This window comes from Brachionichthys hirsutus, chromosome 12, assembly GCF_040956055.1.
Source record: "Brachionichthys hirsutus isolate HB-005 chromosome 12, CSIRO-AGI_Bhir_v1, whole genome shotgun sequence".
Lineage (NCBI taxonomy): Eukaryota > Metazoa > Chordata > Actinopteri > Lophiiformes > Brachionichthyidae > Brachionichthys > Brachionichthys hirsutus.
Genome location: NC_090908.1, coordinates 10,779,361 through 10,799,722, shown reverse-complemented (window position 1 = coordinate 10,799,722; position 20,362 = coordinate 10,779,361). Strand labels below are relative to the sequence as shown.

The window sequence follows — 20,362 nt, the reverse complement described above, 5'->3', positions numbered from 1 at the left end:
GGCCGATGGTCACTTAATTTTTTTTTTCTGATCTTAGTTTTGCTTTCATTTCAGACGGGAGCCCCGAGAGCAGGCTGAATGTCAAGTTCGTCCAAGACACATCCAAATTCTGGTACAAGCCAGACATTTCCAGGGAGCAAGGTGAGTTGCCGGAAGTCTGTTTGCTTTATGGACAATATTCAAAGGTGGTTGCTCGGTGAGCGCCTCACTTTTTTGAATCCAGGTGCAACAGGATAATTCCCAGCATGCAGCAAAATTTAAAAAATGTATGCCAGTGATATAGGTAAACCACAGACCGGGACAAGACCCATCTATAATGACACTTGTCATTTTTGGTTTGACTCGTTTTTATTGTTTATCTTATATATTTTGTGACATTTGAAACCGTGTCCTTCGATTTCAAGTCTTAAAATTGCCTCGTTTGATAAATGCATGTAGACAAAAAAGAAATGCACGTGCGGACATACCGGCTCATCTCTGCTCTCGTGTGCTCGACTCGGGTTCGGGCCTGTATTGGATTATGCGTGTGTTAAATGCAAACACATGCTCAACGGTTATGACATAGCGCTCTCGCTCTCTTTTGCCCCCCCCACACACACACCCATAGAGACAGACATAAACAGAGGCTATATTAAGTGCCATGGACTCCCAGGAGAAAAGCCACACCACATGCATAGAATTAGTGAACGCCTGCATGTGTCGCTCATCTCTTCAATCTTCCCTCCTTAAAGCATCACATGTGGATAGGCTGAGGCATCGGGCTACGTAGGGGAAGCCAAGAATCTAAAGCTGAAACCACAGAGTGTCTCAAACAAAGCGCCATGTTTGAAGTTGTAGTTTTAATCAAATACAGACTGACAGCAGCGTTTCAAATAGAGTTGAGACTTTTGCTTTATTTCCTTTCTCCTTTCCTTTCCTTACCATTCCTGTTGTGATGGCGTGCAATAACCGAATGTCTGTTGCGTTTCAGCCATTGGCCTGCTGAGAGAGAAAGAGCCCGGAGCCTTTGTTATTCGGGATAGTCACTCATTCAGGGGGGCCTATGGCTTGGCCATGAAGGTGGCATCGCCTCCGCCCTCGGTGCACCAGAACAAGAAAGGTAGGAGCCAGGATGGCGGAACGGCTTGGGTTGGTCCGTGTTGACGAGAACACAGCTAACCTCTCTTTGACTTGTGCGGCCCTCCTCCTGCTTCTTTGTGTTGCAGGCGACAGCACCAACGAGCTGGTGAGGCACTTCCTGATCGAGAGCAGCCCCAAAGGCGTGAAGCTGAAGGGTTGTCCCAACGAGCCTTACTTTGGTCAGTAGAAGCTAGCTGCTCTCTGAGAGCTCACAAAGCCTTAGATCCACTGCATCTGCATGTGCAGAGATGCGTCACTCTTCTGCCAAAATCCTAAATGAGGCAAGCTGGCGTCTCGCCTCGCCTCTCCTTCCTCGTCTTCTGTTTGTAACTCATCTAATCTTTTCACTCGTGTTTGTATTTATCCAATCAAGCACATTGATTCCATCCAAAATCTCTTCGCTCTTAAAGGAGGAATTGTGGGCGTTCATGTTTACTTTAATTACTAAAGGGGAATGCGGTTGATTTTACCATGAAGATCTAATCAAATGTACTGTTACAGTTGTTAGCAAGTATTTATAATGTCTGCAGCACCCAAGGGAGATGTATTACACTTTTTAGAATAAAAAATAACTCAGTTTGACAATTTAATTTTGCTGTAATAACAGGATAACAGGAACCCGTTTTTTTTTTTTTAATAATCAAAATCAACAGGATATAATAATGTAATAACACTCAGAATGTAATACAAGATGTGTTTGAGTCGGATGCTCGTGTCTGTTTGACAGGCTGCCTGTCTGCGCTGGTCTACCAACATGCCATCACGCCTCTGGCTCTTCCCTGCAAACTACTTATCCCCACAACAGGTCTGTGGAATTCAAGTCTTCACTTACCTTTAAAGAGTTTTTCTCGGTTGAGGTGAGAGAATCCTAAAATACATAAACAGCAGAAGGGATTTTTAGGTTTTTTGTCCTGAATGCCTGAAAGACTCGCCTGGTTTATTCTTTAGCACATTTAACAACTTTTTGTGAAGGCATCCTGGACAGCTGTGCTAACGTACAACACACTGTTAAACGTTGTCTGTTATTAGATCTTATCGAGGAGGTGCCGGAGGTCTCCACGGCAACTCCGCCGACTGACAGGCTGAAACAAGGAGCAGGTAAAATATCTGCTCTTTTTGTCTTTTGCCATTGTTAAAAGTCCTAAAATCATCCCGTTCACACATTCTGACAACGTGACGTCCTTGTTATCCCAGTGCAGAGAGCCCCTGCTGATTTCCATGGTAAACCCTGTGCACTTTTACTCGGGAAAACCTTCACCTGGAATGTGCATCCTGTGTGTTTGATGTCTGTGTTGTAGCCTGCGCAGTGAAGGCAGAATATTAATGAGCCTGTGTGGTTGAGTTAGGAGACATCTTTCATTAAAGCTGTCTGTTAGCGTCAAACTTCTTTTAATTAACAGGCGGGAATGTTTCATGTGGAATGATTGAGGCAGAGCTGTTCCTGATACTGCTTGCATGTAAATCCTGCATGAACAGGTCAAAATGAGCATCGATAACATTCTCAACTGGATTACTTTAGTAATAAATGCTATTTCAGGTTCCTTCTGTGTTTTTAAACGTCATCATTTTGCTGCAGTTTCCTTCTTTTGTTGTTGTTGTTGTTGGCTGATCCGGGCATCCGCTCTCTTCCAGCTTGCAACGTGCTCTACATCAACTCAGTGGACATGGAGTCCCTGACGGGCCCCCAGGCCGTCGCCAAGGCCATCGCTGAAACACTGGCCGCGCCTTCTCCGCCGGCTGCCACCGTCGTGCACTTCAAAGTATCCTCGCAAGGCATCACGCTGACCGACAACCAGAGGAAGTAAGTCCAGATGTTTGAAACATCCTCCCGAGATCTTCTAGATCAGGGCCACAATAGGTTCTAAAATTTGACAGATGTAAAAGACATTACATGAAAGGATTTGGCCTTTTACAGGTAGCATTACAGGGAAAAGGTGGAATGAATTAGGTTTAATTATAATAAAATGCAATTTTATTATATAATTTGGACAAGTTCGGTGGGCCGGATTAAAAAGCCCAATGGGCCATATACGGCCCGCGGGCCTTAGTTTGCCCATGCCTGTTCTCCATCATCTAGAGATTGTAAGATGGAACGTTTGAGGTCTGTTTTGTGAACGAGAACGCTATTTGGTCTCACGTAGGACAATGAAAGAAACGTGAAGCTCGAGAGCAGATGAATTAGAGATTATATAGACTATTATTATTATTATTATTATTATTATATAATCTGTGTGTTATACAAACAGAACCTTTTTGTGCATTACATATGCGCCTCTTTTCGGAACAACCTCTATTTTGTGTTTGATGCGTTCACAGGCTGTTCTTCCGACGCCACTATCCTACTAACACCGTCACATTCTGTGACACCGACCCTCAGGACAGAAAGTGAGTACAGAGACGTGATCTGTAGATCTGACCATTTGTTCCAGGACAAACATTAAAACATTTGCTTGAATCGTCACAGGTGGAACAAGCCTGACGGAGGCACAGCAAAGTAAGTAAATATCTGAGGACGTAATTTGGACGGACGGGGGGGGGGAGCACTTGTGATGTCTGTTGTGAGCCGTTTGCTGTTGGTAACTAATGAATATGTCCTGATCTACCCAGTCCAGTGTTTAAAGCGTCGGCTGCATGTGACTCTCTGAATTGTTTGCAGGCTGTTTGGGTTTGTGGCGCGGAAGCAGGGAAGCACAACCGACAATGTTAGCCACCTCTTCGCAGAGATGGAGCCCGACCAGCCTGCCAACGCCATCGTCAACTTCGTCTCGAAGATGATCAGCGCTCAGAAGAGATGAGAGCCGCCTTCAGACACTGGCGCTTTTTATACAGTCTTTGGTTCCTTCCTTTCCTTTTAACCACAGACTTTTTGTTTGGGACAATTTAGCATTTGATTTTTACGCGTCACCTTATTTTTCCTGCTCTTTTAACTGTGTGTTTGAGAATGTAAGCAAATGAAATGGATTGTGTGTGTGCGCGCGTGCATGCTGCTTGCATGCATGCTCTTTTCTTCTTGGACGGACTCCAGAACGGATCAGAGGAAGTGCAGGATGGGGGTGTGGCAGTTTGCGACAATGGGCCGGGAGGCCTTCCGGACCTCCCCGTCAGGGTAACACATGAACGGGAAGAGGGAATGACATTGTGCGTGTGTGCAAAAAAAAAATAGTGGGGAGGATTGTTGCATTTTTATTGTTTTAAAGAAGAAGTGAAGTTGTGTGTTGTAAAAGCGGATTGTAAATCTATCAGGTTTCTGACTGGTCAACCAAAGATTTAAAAAAAAAGTAGTCAGGGCGTGCCTAGTGTGCCACTGTTGGAGGGTCAGAAGTGTTTCTTATTGTAAAACAAATATGGCTGCTTAATCAAAAAGACTGTTTCTCTCTGTATGTACTGATACTGTAGGTCAATTCTGCACCGTTGCCATCTTGCAAGCAATGTCTCCGGACATTATTGCAGCTCTTTGTAAATATTCGAGGTAGCTTTATGAGTAGGACTGTTAGATTGCATTTGGTGCCTGACTTTATTTTGTAATGCAGAGCTTTTAAAAGAAAGAAGAAGAAAAAAAGACCAGGTAGTTCGAAATGTGCAACAAACCTGGGAAAACCTCCTTGGCTTCCCGTTTCATGCAGTTTTGTTACTTAAGACTCAACAAACGCTATTCCCCTTGGAGTTAAACAACATCAATTGTTTATATGAACACAGGGATGTGGTGAGACGGCCACCGACTCGTCACATCTGCACTAAAGTGTCATGACTTTTTTGGGGGGTGGGGGGGTCAGATGAGCCAAGAAGAGGAGTAGCTTCCCATCCGTCATCATTTTCCATTCAGGCTGCTACGCTCATTGCCGCTCCATTTAAAGTAATGATGTTTCATTTTCTGTTGCAAACTTTCCATCAAAAGAAAGAAGAAGCTCTTTGCGTCAGCCGCCCAAAACTGTCAACACTCACTTTCCTATCCAAAAGTAAGCTATACATATAAATATACGTATATAGATCTATATGAAAATCTTACAAACAGTGACTTAAGATATTTATTTTTGTTTTTGCTTTGTTGCTCTATGTTATCTATGTATACATGTATTATAAAGTATACATCAAAAATATTGAAAGGGAGGAGAGAAGATTGCTTTTATTTTGGCTAAAGTCGAATGCGTTGACATATAAAAAGTGTAAAAGTGTGTGCATTTAAAAGTGTATCACTGTTTTTGAATGTTTTATTTTCACAGCATTATTTCCTTTTTTTAACATTCTTGTTTTCTTGTGTTTTTTTTTTTTTGGGGGGGGGGGGGGGGGGGGTAAAATATTTTGTACGAACGATTGTTATTCCTTAAAGTCCAAATTTGACTTATCCTAAAATGATGTTATTAACTTAAACCTGCCTGGAGAATACATTGTCCGAGTTTAGCACTTAAATGTTGAAGTATTAGTGTGCTTCCGCGTGTTGGAAGAGGATGACCAAACACGTCATCGTTTCACAAGGATGCGACCCTTTATGTTGGTGAGGGCTGCCCCCAAGTGGTGACTAATGGTCATTACAACGGAACCACGTTTATTCCAATACAGTGTTTTAGCTGTGATTTTTGGCAGCAAGATAATAAATATAAAATGAAATCATTAGACACCTGAAAAATCTTTAATGGTGAATTACGTGCTAATTTCTTTTTTTAACAAACGATTAGGACTCCCTCCTTAACGCCTAACCCTCTCAGATGAGTCGGCAGCCTGATGTAAATTTATTAATTGTAATTTGTTGGGGGGGGGGGGGGGGGTACTACATCACAGTACTTCTTCAAAATAGAAGATTAAGCACTTACAGGGGTTTTGTATCTGACTAGAATGTACCATTATTTATTAGCAAGAGGCCTGCATGCCCAAATCAATTAACTTTACATGCCGCTGACGAATCAGTGCGCAGCATCCTCTCTTCTTACCCTACCTGATCCTTTCCTGAAACACGCCCATACGTAGCTCTCACCAGGTGTGGGCTTCACCTGATTTAGCTTAAAACAGTGCTTTTGGAGAAAGAGGATGGCCTCGAAACTCAACTGTTGAATGTCTACCATTTGTTGGCCTACATGGGAACTCCAGTGGCGTCTGCCCACTTCAGATCAGCGTGGACTGTAGAATGTGTGTGAATGAGCCTGTGCTCATCCTGTATAGAGCTTCTGTCATTTTCTTTGTTTGTTTGTTATGTTGTATGGCTTTTACAATTTCTGATGGAGAAAAATACATTAAAAGGCAGATGAAATCAACGTGCGTACGTATTTGTTTGGCTTTTTGCTATAGGAACGGTTAATTTGTCGTAAAGATGTTTGTATATTAGAGTTATCCTGGTCGCCAGTCTTTAGTTGTTACAGAAGTATGCTCAAAATTATTCTTTGGGGGTGAACCTAAATGTTAATAATCACACACATTTTGAGAGTGTAATGAATGTTGAAAGGAGGCCTTCAACACTGGAATACAAGGCAAGATTTAGAGGCAAGACAAAGATCAAATTAAAATGATAATTTCTTTAGGGGCTCAGCTGACTGCAGTTCAGACGTGTCCTTTGATTTATTTGTTTGGTTAAACAGGACTGTGCGCCTTTGTTCCTGATGTGAATTACAACAAAACAACACCCGATGGCTTTTTAAATATAATAGAAAAAGTCCTGTCTAGTTTCAGACCCCAGTATAATTAATCACTCCATCAGTCTATAAAAGTTGGAAACTGTTACAATAAAATTTTATGGACAGCAATTTTCTGAACTCCAACCAGTAAAATAAGACGAGGAAAAAAACAAAACAAAAAAACTGCTGACATTCCAAATGAGAAACCTGGAGGAATGTGACACTTAAATTTTCTTTCAACATTGCCATTCGTTTTTATTTCAGCGATGAAATGATCTTGTCTTTCCTCCAAACTCGTAAATGAAAAGACATAAAAGTCAGAGAAATAGCGCGTTGGAAAAAGAAGCAAGAGGAACTGAGTGAAGCTTGACGAGGCGACGGGACGTCCAACGACAGTCCAGCAGCAGCTTGCGAATGTCTCTGATGCCGTGAAGAAAACCGAACGCTAAATATACGATGCCAAGAGTTTTTATTCGCGAAAGTTAAATATTACAACTCTAATGAAAAAAAAAAACAACAACTGCAAAAATTAATAAATAGAACAAGTCTGTTTAAGTGAAGAACTTGGATCAAGATGAAAAAGAATGCATTTTTAAAACATGTTATGCCATCAAACCAACAATTATACACTAAATATCCAAAAACCTGTTGATTTGCAGGTCCTTGATAATCAATAAATGTAGTCGTCTCCTTCCTCTGGCCGGAAACATGGACATTTCTTGTCTGGAGCATCTCGACTAATGAGAATCTTATGTATTGTATTGTATGTATGTATTTATTTTTTAAACTGAAACACACTGCAGCTCTATAAAACAGAAATAATTCTACTGATAGCAACATAAATAAAATAATATGTTTGGCCACTTGATGCCACTGTTTCCTTTTCAAACAGAGACGGTCAGACATAAATCCACCGACACTTATCCGGCTGAACTTCAACATGCTTTCAGAACTCAAGAGTTTGAAGCGCCTCTCTGGCGTCACTCAAAAGTTAAAATTTATGTTCCGTTTCTTCTCTATTTAACTTGAACACATGAGGATCCAAGTTTTCTTTTTTCCAAGTGTGGATATGAGCATCGTGTGAAAAGGTGTCGTATAGATCTGATATGAGGCATTTCCTCTGCACAGGACAGTTTAAAAACAGGAAAAGTTGTTGCCTGATTTATTTCTGGCCAACTTGATGTCTGAATCCATCCTTGACAGAAACGTCTGCGTCAAACCATTTCTCTTCCTTTGACATTCTCTCTGACTGTACTCCTCGCACCAATAAAAGGTGGTGGTTCTGGTTGTCACGGTGGTGACGGAGCAGGGAAACGAGCTTCAGTTCATGGGAAAATGTAACGACACCACTGGAAGTCTTGTGTAATTCTTCCTGAGTGGAGGATTACCATCTTTTCATCTCCCTTTACACTACGGAACGGAGTCGTGACTCTGGAAAAATGGTAATTTGTTCTCAACATGGGGTCCGCGGGACAATACGGGCTGGAATTATATGGTTGATTTGGGGCCACAGAGGATGGCGGACACAAGGATTATCATTTTAATCTTTGCTCCTGATGACCGTCTTGCCTCCCAGTTTCTCCTCAACTCGTTTCACGCCGGTTACACTTTTAACGGTTGGACACAGCAAACGATTAGCTGACCCAAAAGAGTTCTTCTTTACACAATGTCTGCATCTTCATTGTGATTGAGAGGTTTTACATTGAGAACGCTCCTAGAATATTGAGAAGCCAACTTGAAACCGATGGTTTATCATTGTTCTGGCCAGCGGCCGTCAAGTTGATTAACGTGCAAAGAACCGCAGGAGAATCTGTGGTTGAGGTGATGCAGTGTTTCGGCCAAAGACCTTTACAGCCCATAACATCACCTCTGAATCAACTGAACTAATGATATTTAGTTGGATCAGAGCAGCGATCTTGCTTCCTGCTTTCCTGATGTCTTTTTTCACACCACCATTTCATCACTGTTTGCACTGATAATGTTGGGTTTCCTGGCTCTCATGAATCACACAGAGAATTCCATGTAGGCTTTGGCAGATGGCGTGAATAAACCTTTTCCCTTTCCCTTACACATTGTTTCTTTAAAAATCAACAGGTGGAGTCAGAAGTGAAGGACTCTTTAGGGAATAAGAACTTCCTTTACGCAAGTGAAAACTCTATCGGAAAATCCGTCCCAAAGCTCGAAAGCAAGGTTATCCAACAACTACAGCATGTAAAACATATATGAAATGAAATAATGCAGATGTTTATACAAAAAAAACAAAAAACAAATCACTTCAGGAATCTCAGGAAACTGTGTGTACATCTCTTCCAAGATTCTCGGTATCACCAACCCATCACCCCCACTCCACCCTGGCCAATCAACACATCTCAAAGCCCTGCAGCAGACGGTTCTAGGGGTCGGCAGGGGTCAGCAAGGGTGGGGGGAAGAGGTTGACAAAGGTTAGGCCGGAGCACACGGGTGTTTAGGGTTGTTATATGGCCCGTTTGTCAGTATGCAGGTGGACAGGGAGCATGTGGCCATGTGGCCTGCAAGCCCCCCCCCCCCCTCCACCCCGCATTCCCTCGACTCTTCCCGAATCAGGGCTTTGATTGTAGGTCAAGAAGCTGGGACAGAGGGATCAGTGGTCATCCCAGACCAATCCCCAAGAATCCATGTGTTCAGCTTAGCTAGCACCCCCCTCCCTGCACCTGCTTCTGAAAAGTGCAGCGTTAAACTGTAAGTTGGGGAATGGCCTAAGCAAACGCAGGCCGTAAGAAAGGACTGAAGTATGGGACCAGCAAGAGGCCATGATTAATCTGTGCCTCAATAACTTTGACCTTTTTGTGACAATTTTTCTTTGACTTAAAAAGAGAAAAAAGACACTTTAAGTATTATTTTTAACTGTTTGGCAAAAGCAAATTTCAGCATCCGGAAACTCCCTATTGACTTGAAAAGACTTTATTCACATAATTTTTTTTGGCTGAAAACTTTACTGCGGCCCCCAAGGTAGACGTTTACCAAGCGTCCTACTTTTTCTCTTCGCCATAATCAAGAAGAACTTCAATCTCTGCATACCTCAGTTACTCACAGTAAAAAGAAAGCGGAATATTTGAACAGACATCGGCACCAAAACCAAAGCCGTTGTGTATGACCTCCAGGCAGCATGTAAACATGGAGGTAAACCCGACGTCCTCATTTAGCAGCTTATCTCCATGCCTTCGTGATTGCGTACTTTTCTCAGATGAGTGTTCACTAAAGCTTTTAGCTTTTTGGGGCTACACAGTTTTTTTTTTAGGAGGATCTTTGGGCTTTGGAAGACTTCATTTGCAGCCCAGAAGTTGTATGTAGTCATTTTAAGTTGCTGTTTTGCTGTAAAGTTTCAGAATCCTTTTGGGGACTCCTCCATATATGCAAATCTTTTCCAGAAGGTTTATACAACTACTGTTTCTTGTAACACGAAAGACACACACTTTCTTTCTCTGAAGCACTTTCTCCAGGCTCTGCGGGACGGTTAGTCAGAAGCAATCCAAAATGCCTTGATTTAAGTCAGAAGTGATGGGAAGACAATAAAAAAAGAGCTGGAAAATGGAAGGAGCAAGTGACGGGAAAGCGCCGATCCTGTCATGTTGTCTGCATAGCGTCTAGACTCTGTTAACTGCCTGGTGCAGAACCTCAGCGTGAATCCATGTCCAAACCTACCTGCCCTGGCATCCTCTCCGGCACCTTCCTCCCGTCTGTCATCCCTTATAAATACCCACTCCCATTTCCTACACTCCTACTCCCAAGATGCCCATTACTCTTCTCGTACTGATCAAAAGTGTTTTCCTCGCCACATTCTTTCCAGTCTCCGGCCATGCCATGAACGCGGCTGGCTGCCGTCTGGCCGTGGAAAACTTCCTCACTCCGTGCAAACGAAGGTGATGTCTGGGTCATGAGCTGTCCGATTCGCAGCATACACAAAGGACGCGGCTATATGCGGGCGTTATTAATGGAGTTATACATGGATAGTATGTAGTTATTTATGTCCAGATGTCCTGATGCTGCGGGGAAATGGCAGCACGGCGAGCCCTTGCTCGACGCCCATTTGGCTCCCTGAGGATGGAATACCAAAATAAACAGGCAAGAAATTAAAACAATGGCAACCAATGGTGACTGACCCAATGCCAGCATATGCGTGTGTGTGTGTGTGTGTGTGTGTGTGTCCCTGCCCGTTCACATATGTACGTCACTGATATCTCTGGGAAAGCATTCTCTCGCTCCGGCCGAATCTTCGCCGGCAGATGCCTTTGCCCGGCGGCGGGGGGCCGTGGGGATGTGTGGAAAGGGGTGGGCTATAATTGTGGCAACTGTAAACAGTCACTGGTTTTTAAGTTCTTCTGTCTTCCCTCTTTCTCAAATCTATCGCAGCCCGAGAGCGGCGTCCAGATCTTTGCGGATAAAAAAAAAAAAAAAAACGCTGCACCGATCTCCGATTCGGTCAGGTCCTGCTGAAGCGTTTGGTCTGTGTGGGAAGCTTCCATGGAAACAGGTTTTACTCATTTGCGTTGCGTTAAAATACAAAAAAACATGCATGCGTATATATATATATATGTCGTAATATCAGATCAGATTGTGGCTTACAACCGTTTCCTCCATCGTAAGAGGCGGGAGGAGTCGGCCACCCACGGCGGAAGCTATCGTCATTGTCACGTTTTGCACTTCGGCTGTGAAAGAGGAGACCCTGACATGAACCCAAACCACTTTTGCTGGCTCGGCCTCAGCTCCTGGCTCCCACCACAGTAAAACAACAAGTGATCCTGTGAGCAGTCTCATCAGCTCGATGTCCATCTTTTCTCTCCTCCTTCAGCATATCTTTAAAAATCGAGCTACCGATCAATAGAGATCTGATCTAAAAGGATAGGGCACTGTGAATGTAGACCGTGCATGTGTGCGTCTGCCCTTTTTGGAATGCGTAGAAGAGCATTCGTCAGCATTAGATCCTCTTCCCATGTCGGGAGGTTTAAATAGCTCAACTAATGAAATAAACCTGCTGTCCTCATTTGTAAATGGCGCATATGGCAGACATGCACTTATCATATCACAAGCGGGTCCCTCCGGGGTGCAGCGGATGGCGGCCAAGTCAGTGAACTGCAGAAACGCTGTCATCCTACTGCACAAAGGAGAGGTAGAGCGTCGTTACTGGGTAAAGTCCAGGCGAGGGCGGGGCCAGCGGAGTGCTAATCAAGTTTCCACAATAAGGTCGCCAATGAAGAAGCCCCATCTGCTCCCTGACCTTGACCCCTGCACAAAATCACCCTCAGCTGTGTGTATGAGAATGTGTCGATGGGTTGAGCTCCCCGCCCGAGGCTTTCGGGCAGATCGGGTAAAGGTGAGGTGGGGACCTTTGACCTTTCTCCATTTCTGTAGACTCCGTGTCAAAATCACAGCTGCGACATCGAGCAGGTGGAGTTTAGCTCAGGGCTGCCCGTCTGACGGCAGAGGTTGGGTTGATAGTCAGCCGTTGAGGATTTAAAGCTTTATTTTCTCCATAACTTTTTTTTTTTTTATGACTACAAATTGAAACAAGGTGGTTCTGAAAATTCCACTCTTATGATACATTCAACATTCAAATGCTCACAGGCCAAGGCAAAACGCACATAGAAAATATTATAACCTTGTTAGAAAAGGGCATCTGACATTTATTCTCCGCGGCGTCTGCGGCCAAGAAAAGTGGCTCCATTAAAAATAGGTCAAATTTGTACATATAAGCGTGACTTTAGTCTGTTAAATAAAACACTTTGCGCATCTGGATGAGATACACAAGACAAAGCCTTTAGCGTCTGCGGCCTTCCCGCCTCAAAGCCTCTCTAACCCAAACGTTCCAGTTAACAAAAAGATCAGGAACACGTGCTCGCTTTCACGCGGGCGTCTGAGGGCTGCGGCAAAAATGATAGTTGTGACCAATTGGCAATGAGAAAAAAATAAAGAAGACGAATGGTGATGATTTCAACTTTGGCTGAAATTTTAATTGTGAACGGCTTCGGGATTTTTCCGGTCTAAGAACGATCCAATAACGGGAACCGCGTCCAGGAAATACAGCCGGGATGAAAAGAATCGCTCACATTGGTGGACGTGCGAAAACATCCATCCTGCAAACAGCCAGCACTGCATGATGAACAAGTGTGTTCATGTGTGGCAGATGGGTGAGCTGTGTGCCAGGCCTTACCGGGGGGGGGGGGGGGGGGGGGTGTTGGACGAGTTGCAGTCAGGCCCTGGCGGGGGGGGCAGCCCTGCAGCACAGCAGCCTGGCAGACAGAAGTGGCTCTTGGCTGACCTCTGGTTCCACCAGGCTGCCCTCACTCGCTCACCTCATTAGCTTGACAGGGGCGACCAAACAAATTGAGGGCACCTTAGATCTCGGAGCACTTCCATGGAACGCTGTTTTCACCCCCACCCATATAAATATATATATATATATTTTTTTTGGCATTGTATTTGTTGCATGTGTGGGACGCAAACACCCCCCCCCACACACACATGTGTGAACACTATCTTCGACTGAAGCGGGTGTCAGAATCTGTTTGAGCAAACAGATGAGATACGACGGCACGTGCACATGCAGGGAAATGAGCACGTTTAAATGCATCCAGGTTTTGTAAAGTGAGACCAGGTACCGAATGAGATGGTGCAGCTTTTTGAAACCCGACCTTCGAAAGTCTCTTCTAAACAAAAATCAGCCTTTTCACGCAAAGCCTCATTTGGTTTATCCTAAATGTAAATCTTTGTGTTTAACATACACAGATTTATAAACAGATGAAACAACCCTCTAAGGAATGATGTTGCCATTCTGGCATTGGGGTATCATATCTCTGTTTACTTTTGACGCAATGAATTTAGTTTCGTTTTCAGAGGCTTTTCTGACGGAGCTGTTTGAGACAGAAAAGAGGGACGCTGTCCTGCGGCATCTGTTTGCTATATTTTGACCAAAGACTGGCACAGTTATTCCATACAAGTGTCTGGGAACTGCGTTAACTTGTGGAAAAAAAAGAGTAGAATATGTGATCTTTAAGTTATAAAATGTGTCTACAGCTTTAAGCTACTTGTAAGCACCTTCTCTCCTAATCAGATTTGGGATAAAATGTTTCCTGTCACTGGAGCATGCCAGCAGTGTAAAGGATTAATATCCTGCAGATGGCTTTCATACTTAAAAGATTCAGTTCCTTTTAAAGTGGACATTTTTACGCTCACAAGTCACAATTGCCCTTTGTCAAGAATTTTGACTTAACATGTGGGCCATCAAGCAACAGGCCAGGCAGAGTGGGCAAAAAAAATAATAAAAAGAAAGAGACAGGTGGTGTTAAAGAGGTGCGAAGGGGACAGCAGCCAACAGGGAGACAGAAAGATCCGTGTGCTCCGTTACTTCAAAGCCACGGGCAGCAGAGCCAGAACCGAAGCCCAATACAAACGGATCACAAATACATCAAAATCCATTTCAAAATGTAGGCAGATCTTAGACTTCACTGTACAGCGGTGTTTTCTATACGTCATGAAACGAGTATGTGGCATCAGCTACTTGATTAAGTAGCTAAATTAATCTATTACGAGCTTCCAAAACAGTAAAAAAAGAAAAAAGGGCCATAAAAGAAAAGGAATGGCTTCTTTTGTGTTCAGAAATCAGGACCCGATTGTTGCGGGTCCTCGCCCAGTGGACAGTTTGCACAGCGTCCCGTCAGATCGGCCCAGCTCTATAATTTGTGCGACAAGTCCCCATGCACGCCTATTTCAGCTCTATGTCTCATGGTCACTGTTGACACGGACCCATCGTACTTGCATAACACGTGGCAATGCAAATACACACTGTGTGTTTTTTTGGGGCCCACCGATGCTGCCGAGGTCGATCCACACTAAATCATTTCAATGCATGCGAAGGGCGGACGACTGCAGCCTCAGTCGTGACACATAGATGTATTTTTAGTTTGCGGGCTCCCTGCAGCCGGTGCTCCTGGCCATCTTCTTGATAAAAACACATGACATATGATGTGACCCTAATGCAAACCACACTTGGCGAGCAGCGATCTTGAAGCGTAGTGAAAACAGTCGGCTTCAGAATGAGTGGGTCTCCGCTGTTGGGCGCCTTTTAAACATGGATCCACGGTGAACTTCCGCGGGTGAATTGTCATGCAAGCACAGTATTTATTAAGTCGCATCTGGGATTGGCATTACAGAACCAAAGGGCTGGCAGGAAAGGCAACGGGAAGGGAGTATGACCGAATGTGGTACACGAGGGAGCAGGGAGACAAAATGCAGGGACATGCCATGTAAAAAAGCAAGAAGAACCTCAAATGACTCAAATGCTTTTTATTTCGCCGCCATTCCTTCCTCTCGTGTTGAAAATGTGTCACATGTAGAACGTGTATACCGTCATCCATCGATTTATCCACATCATGCATTAACCCATCTCTTACTAAGTGATCTCTCTATTGATCCATCAGCGTATCGGCCTGCTCGTCCGTCCGTCCTTCTGTGCCTGGGGTTTCCTGTTCCTTCCCAGTTGCCCTGGAACCACATGAAAGACGGCTGCAAGCAGCTCCAGCATCCTGCGCTGGGTGAGGTCCAGGGCCCACCAAGGATATGAAAGGAGCTGCAGAGGAATGGTCTGTGTGAACTACAGGAGGACGAGGCTTCAAAGCAGATGCGTCTTTGGAAATGACCCCAAAAAGCCACGGCCGTCTGATAACGGCGCAATGAAACGGACAATAAAGCGGTGATTCGGATCTGCTTAAGGTTTTGTGCCTCTGGATTAATGATTGAAAACATGAGTATTTGTATTTTCGCCAGTCTTTGCAGCACATGTCCCACAGTGAAGTCTTTAGGTGGCCTTGCTGAATTTGACAGCCGGTGTTGGCAGCTCTTTGTTTGATTGCTCATGGTGAATCAGCGATGGAATTGGAGGTTGGGAAAGTCCCTCTAACTGAGCATTGAGCTCACATGACTCAGCGCCTGAGAAAGCCGAGTAATAATAATTCAACCATAGGCCGACTGGCAATGTCCAATTAGTGAGAAGAATGCTACCAAAAAGATGATACTGCTTCTCTTTGTCCCGCGAGGGGTTGCCACAGCAACCCAACCTTCTCCACTTCACCCTGTCCTTTGCATCGTCCTCCCCAACACCAGCCACTCTCATGTCCTCCCTCACTACGTCCATGTATCTTCTCCTGGGTCGACCTCTAGTCCTGTTCCCTGGCAGCTCCATCCTCAGCATCCTTCTACCGATATAGTCCCTGTCTCTCCTCTCTGATATTTTGCCTCCACCCGCTCCAGCCCGCCCGAACACGATTCTTCACTTCCTGTCCGCATTCTCAATCACGCTGCAATGATACTGCAAAAATTTCAGTTAATACATAATGAGAACTTAATGAACCACACCTCGACACGTTGCTGACGCTGGAAGCCGAACACGCGTGTACGCAGCAACCCAGTAATGTTCTGTTTGTATATGGCTTACACACTTTTGCAAATGTGTGCGTTTGTGCCATCTGAATGAGGAACAGATAGCAGCAGCAGCAGCGGCTTAAGCGTGATTGGCAGTTTGTGAGAACAAAGGCTTAAATGCACTATTTCCAAAACCTCATTTTATCCTGAAAAATAACTAGTTAGAAAGGCTCATTTCCTTTTCCAGCAATTACCTTGTCTCGGGATTTCTTTGGAAATGCTGCGGTAAAATAAATCTCTTTCATCAGAGCGAACTATGGACTCGGATGCTTTCCTTTCAGATTCACGCCACGCTTTCCTGTTTTTGGGACATTTTCATGTTCTTGTAAGAGAAAACTGAGAATGTCATTGAAGTTAGCAATGCAAGCATTTTTTACAGCAGTTATTCCTTACAAATTTTCCGTTATTATAGAAGTGCAAGCTTTATTTATTTATTTTTGCATTCAGGAAGATATTTATTCCGAGAGGCCTTTAAAAACACAGAAACACGAGTGAGGTCATGGGTATCAAATCAAAATGCTAATGACTATAATTACATTTGTGTGCAGCCGGTTCAGGAGATTTTTGTTCCCGTGTGGTCATGCAGTGGCCAGAGAAACCAAACAATGAGGCCAATTCAAACAACCGCTATAATAAACTGCTGAAAGAATAAACTACTGACCGCTCGGAAGGGAAATACGAATTAATCTCGGACTTTCGGTCAAATTCTCAAGGAGATATGCGTTTCTGACTGTGTCAAACTCCACTGTGCTGCAATCACATAGAAAACCTGGGATTTTATCGGCATGTCAAACAGAGCAAAGGCTTTATTCGAATCAGGCAGGAAACTAAAAGGAGTGATATTCTGGGGAATTAGAGTCACCTTTTCCAAGGAGATTGAATAATGGAAAATGAAATGAGATTAGATAAAGGTGAAACAAACCAACAATGAGGTAAACATTCTGTAGCAGCAACAAATAGCCTTGCCTCATAAATAACTAGCATTTGCTATCACGGAACAAATTGCTCTCATGTCGATTAGACTTGGTCTGGTTATAAATCCTCTGTAGATGCAGTGTAATGGAAAACACAATCTGACATCACCTCTGAAATCCAACTGTTTTGACTGGTGCTATAACTTTTGGGGGGAAAAATGTAGCTCCTATTGTAAGCATGCCTTAGAGAGTTGAACATCGGGCGCTGCCCTGCCTCACACACCCAGTCTACGCTCATCCAGCCACACAGTCAGAGCCGGATCGGGGAGATTTTACACAGTTTGGAAACATAAACACATTAGAAGCCTACGGCGCGATGAGGGACGTTGTTCTCTGCCTATTTAATGTCAGAAAGCCCAAAGCCAGACAAGGCTGTGCTGATCTTGTGAGATAATAAGGACATTATGTCATTAAATAGTTCATGAATGGAATTAAGACTTTCTTGGGATCATAAAGTTTTCAGAAATTTACCACATTTTAGTTTCAAAAAGCTCCCCTTTACAAAGAAAACGCTAACATCTAGGCGCTAACAAGTTACTGTTGGATTTACTGTATGGTGGGAAAGTGACAAACCTGAATTATTGATGAAAGTCACATTTTAAATGTTACACATCTGTACAGTTGGGGCATCTACAACCCCAACCCCTACTCTGCCACCCTGGTTTATTGAGCCATAGTTTTCCTTTTAATGTTAAAGTGAAAATGCAGTGTTCTTTTAAGAATTGATGGCAAAACATGATACCGGTATCAATAACGAGCATATTGATCTTGCTTGTTTAACAGTTTCTGTGTGTACATGGTCGAACCCTGATCGCTGGGCTCAGGCTGGACGTCACACCTTCCTGCAGTCGTATAATACAAGGTTCGAAGTAACATCACTTCCATTCACAAAGACTCGTATGCCAAGTTGTGATGCTTTTATTCGGCTCCGGGGTCAGGGTTTCCATCATGTACATGCTTGCCTAACATTTCCAAAGTAAGAAAAAATTTGATGCGTTCACTTCAACAAGTGGCAAAAACGTGTTTTGGCAAGCTGGGAGATTTAAAGCCATCACGTCACTGACACTAAACAAAGTCCTTAAACCGTAAAAAAGTCTCTCTATGGGGCTTTCATGTTTGCCTTCCATCGGCCTTGCACCAACAGTGAAGCTCACTCCTATGCTGGTACCTTTATTCAACAAGACAATCTAAATTTACTCAGACAATATTTACACAAGCCTTATCTACCATACTGTCTTCCAACGCTGATTACAGTGTAGTTTCGGTCCTTTGAGTCCTTTGCAGTCGCAGTTGCTCTTAAGTCGACAAAAAAAACGTCTCTATAGGAATGCTGCAGACGCGGTGTGGAGTCTCACGCAGCTGAATATACCTCAGCTATGTTGATGGATCCAGTAGAATTCATTTGTGGACTAGTCAACTTCTTTAAAACAACCCAAGAAGGGAACAAATGGCGGCATGTTAGGTGTTGTTCACCTTTCCAACAGGTTTTAAAGTGAAGCCGAAGGCAGGGCCAGTGACAGGAGGCATAACTCTCAAGAACGTTGATAGAACGTTGGCCCAACTCAACCGGCGTCTCCAGGAGTCTAACGGTTCCAGGTCTGAGAATGATCAGATGGGATATGGGAGCTCATCTTAAACCAGCTGTTGGCCTGCCAGGAGACGACGTCCAGGTCCGAGAACGAAACGGTCTCCTGGAGCCCATCTCAAGAGGATCATTTCTTCAGTTTGTATCCAGCGAAGGCTGTAATAATGTCAGTGCCAATGTGCAATAAACTTGTCATTCCTGCACTTCGCCGAGGCCAGTTCTTTGCAAAAGCTGCAACAGGATAGTTACAACTTGAACGTGGAAATGAAAAATAGACCCGCATTATAATGAGAGATTGATTAGAGCATAATATTTTTGCGCGGCACAAAACACGAGCGCTTATTGTCCGTTTGATTTCTTTACCGAGTGATAAAAGGTTTCACGAAGATGGTTTTACAGAAATAAAAACAACTTCCTGTAAATATTTTATTGACTCACAGATCTTTAAAACCTAAACCATATGCAGAACCTGAAGAGGATTCATCTGATCTCTGCATGTTGCTGACATGAACCAGTAGATATTACAGTTTAGCGACCTGTTTAATTTGGTTCATGTTCTTAATCCATATATCTTGAAACACGGCTCTGCTTCTACTCCAGTTTAATCTGGTACAGAGTCACGTCATCGAATCAGTTTTTTTTTTTTTATCTTCGAGGCTACAGTAAAGTTCTCAACTTGAAAAATGATATAAATAATGTATTTCCAAATCAGTTTGGGATATTTGTGCTACTGAGACATGTTTGGATTATGTCATGCCGGCCATTTGCTATCCTTGGTGTGATTCTTTTTTTTTTCTAATTTGAGAATATGTCATTCGTGGCCATAGAACAGATGCATATCCAATTTGTGGCATTGCAACATTAATTTAAAAAAATAATCACAGGTATTTGTGTGGTTCTTTTTTTTTTTTTTTATTGCATAACCAGACGCCCTAAGCAGTGACATCATCAGACAGCGCCTGATGTTGAAGCAAAACAACCAGCGACAAGATATATGACCTGCTGTTCTTTTTTCTTTTTTTTCAGACAGACTGAGATACAATTGAACAGAACAACGTCATGGGCGATGCAAATAAAAGTAAATAACAGCTGGTTTTACTAACTGAGCCTTAAAGTTGCTGAAGAACGGTGCTCGGGCTGCTTAAAAGTACCTTCAGATATGTCGTGTTGCTTTCATGTTGTTTCGTGAAACCGGATTCCTCGTCGAATTTGGCGTCTTTCCTCTTTTAACCAATTACACGCCTCCCAGAATTCTTGCTCACCCCACAATGATTCCGAATTTTTCACCAAACCGAACTCTCCATATCGCTGCACTTTGTGGTCGAACCCGCTGATGTCATCGAGTTGTCTTTGGCTTCCTGCATCAGAACCATATGATGCTGGCTATTGCGCCGCTGCTGCTGCTGCGTGTTGCTCTGGTTGTGGCCTGTGTAAATACACCAGTGATTAGTGGTCACAAGTATACCGTTGTAAACATGTCAGCTTTAGAGCAATTGCTGCTTCCCACTTAAAGTAATCTGTCTCCAGTAAAGGCAGGATCAAAAATAGAAGCACCCAGGAATGGTCATCTCATGATGTGTTCCACCACTTTGCATTATTTGATCTGGCGCTGGATCGACATTCAGATC

The 20,362-nt window shown here is 43.6% G+C and overlaps 1 protein-coding gene across 1 annotated transcript in view; it reads left to right on the top strand.

Annotated features, from left to right (window-relative positions):
• The window catches only part of tns1b (tensin 1b), an 84,719-nt gene extending 80,805 nt beyond the window's left edge, over window positions 1-3,914 (top strand). The window contains exons 27-36 of the mRNA XM_068745929.1: window positions 55-141; window positions 971-1,099; window positions 1,206-1,298; window positions 1,847-1,924; window positions 2,149-2,217; window positions 2,314-2,340; window positions 2,752-2,920; window positions 3,436-3,504; window positions 3,584-3,613; window positions 3,776-3,914. Coding sequence (XP_068602030.1) covers window positions 55-141; window positions 971-1,099; window positions 1,206-1,298; window positions 1,847-1,924; window positions 2,149-2,217; window positions 2,314-2,340; window positions 2,752-2,920; window positions 3,436-3,504; window positions 3,584-3,613; window positions 3,776-3,914 — 890 coding nt within the window. The remainder of the gene's footprint in view (window positions 1-54; window positions 142-970; window positions 1,100-1,205; window positions 1,299-1,846; window positions 1,925-2,148; window positions 2,218-2,313; window positions 2,341-2,751; window positions 2,921-3,435; window positions 3,505-3,583; window positions 3,614-3,775) is intronic.
• Window positions 3,915-20,362: the final 16,448 nt, after the last annotated feature.